This window comes from Triticum urartu, chromosome 7A (assembly GCF_056163025.1).
Source record: "Triticum urartu cultivar PI428250 chromosome 7A, HENAU_Tu73, whole genome shotgun sequence".
NCBI lineage: Eukaryota > Viridiplantae > Streptophyta > Magnoliopsida > Poales > Poaceae > Triticum > Triticum urartu.
In genome coordinates, this window is record NC_141879.1 from 660,331,935 (window position 1) to 660,334,689 (window position 2,755).

Genomic DNA, 2,755 nt, shown 5'->3' on the forward strand with positions numbered 1-2,755 from the left:
AAAATGTTATTTACCTGCTTATTTGGCGAGGAACTATTCTCCCTCCCTAGTTCATTCGCGTTTTTGTTTGTTTTGCCTTCTATTTTAATGCACAATTTGATAAAGTTACGGTGGATAATAAGGACTTATGCTATAAAATAGAATAATGCAAAGAGCATAGATGCCAAATATTTCAAGCATTATATTTCTTCGTCGTTCCTTATGTTTTGTCGATAAAATGTCAGGGTCCAGCAAAGTGCACGCTATGCTTATAGTAATCCTATGATGGTAGGATAGGAAAATGTTGTGAAAATTTACTGCAATGGCAAGCGCTTGATATGGTTGTGCGGAAAAGTAGGTGAATAAGCTTCCGCTATCCAATACTACTTTCATCGGTCTCACACCAAATGACCGTCCACCGAAATATAGGCTTGTTGAGCTATGCGAGTAGCAATTCCTGGAAATGCCACTAATAATTATAAATGAGAGAATCTGTTCACAAACCAGAAAAAATCAAATTGAAATACAAGGAAATTGAAAAGGTACAGGGAAATAAATAGTACTAACATTTTTTTAGGAATAAAAAAAATAGTAACTGGAATAAGCGTAGGATATGGGACGGTTGTTGGGCCAGGCCCAATGAGGCAAAGGTGGGGACCCGAGTTTCGGGGAAAAGGCGGGAAACAGAAATCGCGCGGGAAGCTCGTCGACTGCTCTGCTCCGGTTCCGTCTCCAGGCCGGGGGAAACTAAACATGGAAATCCATGTCCGACTACAGGTTGGGACGATGAGGCGAATCCGATTTCAGACAGGAGCGCGTCGTCTCCACACCATATAATCCCCAGCCCACCGATCAATCCAATCCCTCCTCAAACACAGCTCGCCAGGAAACCATGGCCGTCACGAAAGCGAGGAAAGCAATCAAGAGATCAACTCGCGCCACCGCCGACGCCGGAGCCGGAGCCAGCAGCTCCCTGTCCATGGCGCCTCCGCCCAGGCCCATCGGGGCGAACGAACTCAAGCAGCCGCCGCTGCTGCCTCCCGGCGTTTACTTCAACCCGACGAAGGCGGACAGGATGGGATTCCTCAACCGGTGGATCGCCGGCGACGACAAGATGCCCGACGCGCGGGGGTTCATCCTCCACGCCGACATGTACGACAACGACCCCTACGCGCTGCAGCGGCTGCACCCGCCGGCCAGCGCCCGCGAGGGCAAGCACACGTGGTGGTTCCTCGGCGAGAGCAAGTTCCAGAGCCCGTGCAGCGCGACAGAGAACAAGCGCGCCGACCGCAGCGTCCGGACCGGCGGGTTCTGGCGGGTGGAGCAGAGCAAGGAGGAGCTTCGCGAAGAGGGCGGGCGCAAGAACTGCTTCGGGTTCTACTACGTCCCCCCGCCCCCGTCCAAGAAGCTCAAGACGCCGTGGCTCATGCAGGAGTTCACCAGCGACAGGGACAGGGGCGACGGCAGGAGGGGCGTGCCCGCGCTCCACAAGCTCTATGTCACGCCGCGCGCCGAGGGCCTGAGGGAAATCTACGGGGAGGACGGCCTGACGGCGGGGAACAAGAAGCCTGTCCCGGCAGACTATTTCGCCGCTGCCGCCGCGCTGATGCCGCCGGGGAGTGTCCGTGGTCTCCGGCAAGAGCACGTTGAGCCGCCACAGGCGTCGGATCTGCCGCCTTCGCCCCCGCGTCTTCCTCATTACGGCGGCGGCGGCGACGACGACGACGGCCAAAACTTCATGGATGGCATAATGTCGTCGGTGGGTCCTCTTCATTATGACGACAGCGAGAAGGGAGAGAACTCCATGGGGGCAGCCAACGTTCTTGATCAGTACCAGCAGCAGCATGATGAGGATGCGCCTGAGGATAATTTCAGCATCCCAATGGACCAATTCATGAGAATACTTGACAAGCCAGCGGAGACGGAGGGGGAAGAACCGGCGTGGGACTCATTGCCGGATATCGTTGATCATGATGAGTTAGTGAAATTCAACAAGGATGCTTAGATTGCAGTTCCACCTAGACTGAGAGATCCAAGTTCCACTTAGACAGACAGATCGATTGATCTGCTAGCTAGAGCTAGAGACTATTCTTTGGTTGATTAATTTGGATTGGGGCATTAATTTGTGAGAGCTTCTGGTCTATCTATGCCAGTAGTAGTTCTCCATGTACTGTGTTTGTATTATATCATGTGATGTGGTTGGTTTCAAGACTGCTTATATTAACAATTACATGGAAAGAAATGCTGATTTAGTAGGCCGTTTTCAATTTCTTGCCCTAGTAAGTTTACTTGATTCGATCGTCCAAAAATGGCGTGAGTGTCATAGAAGATTTGCACGAGAGGCACGAAGTTTGAACATAGTTGGAGCATCTTTCGCCGATCCCCTCAAACCGGTTAGAAAAGTAAAATAACGGTTTACTCCTCTAACCGGCACCTAGCCGAAGTCCTAAAGTCTATCGTAATTTTGGCGGCTCCTACAAATCAGGCGGCTCATTTTTCCAATTTTAAGCCGCCTAGTCAGCTGTCCGATTTGCTCAACTAGGATGTATTAGAGCCACTCGATTCCTTCTCAATCATTGCTCCTGTCCATGGGTCACGCACCATAGCTTCTCACCAGCGAGTAGCACCGCCGTACTCGACTTGTCATGCCGCCGGTAGCAATGCCCCGCCCCATTGTAGTGGAGCACGACTCCGTTGCAGCACTCCCTACAGTAGAAAAAAGGCGGCGAGTAGTGGCCATTCCCTTTTTGCTCTGCAGGAGCAACAACAGAGGGGT

At 51.9% G+C, this 2,755-nt stretch overlaps 1 protein-coding gene across 1 annotated transcript; it reads left to right on the top strand.

Moving 5' to 3' along the window:
* The first annotated feature begins 732 nt into the window (after window positions 1-732).
* LOC125521198 (uncharacterized) lies at window positions 733-2,024 on the top strand. Its single transcript, XM_087536585.1, has one exon. The coding sequence runs from the start codon at window positions 872-874 to the stop codon at window positions 1,982-1,984; it is 1,113 nt and encodes a 370-aa protein (XP_087392711.1). The 5' UTR covers window positions 733-871; the 3' UTR covers window positions 1,985-2,024.
* Window positions 2,025-2,755: the final 731 nt, after the last annotated feature.

What these genes read in the sequence shown, in the direction of transcription:
- LOC125521198 (XM_087536585.1), top strand. Translation starts at nt 872, where the DNA reads ATGGCCGTCACGAAAGCGAGGAAAGCAATCAAGAGATCAACTCGCGCC.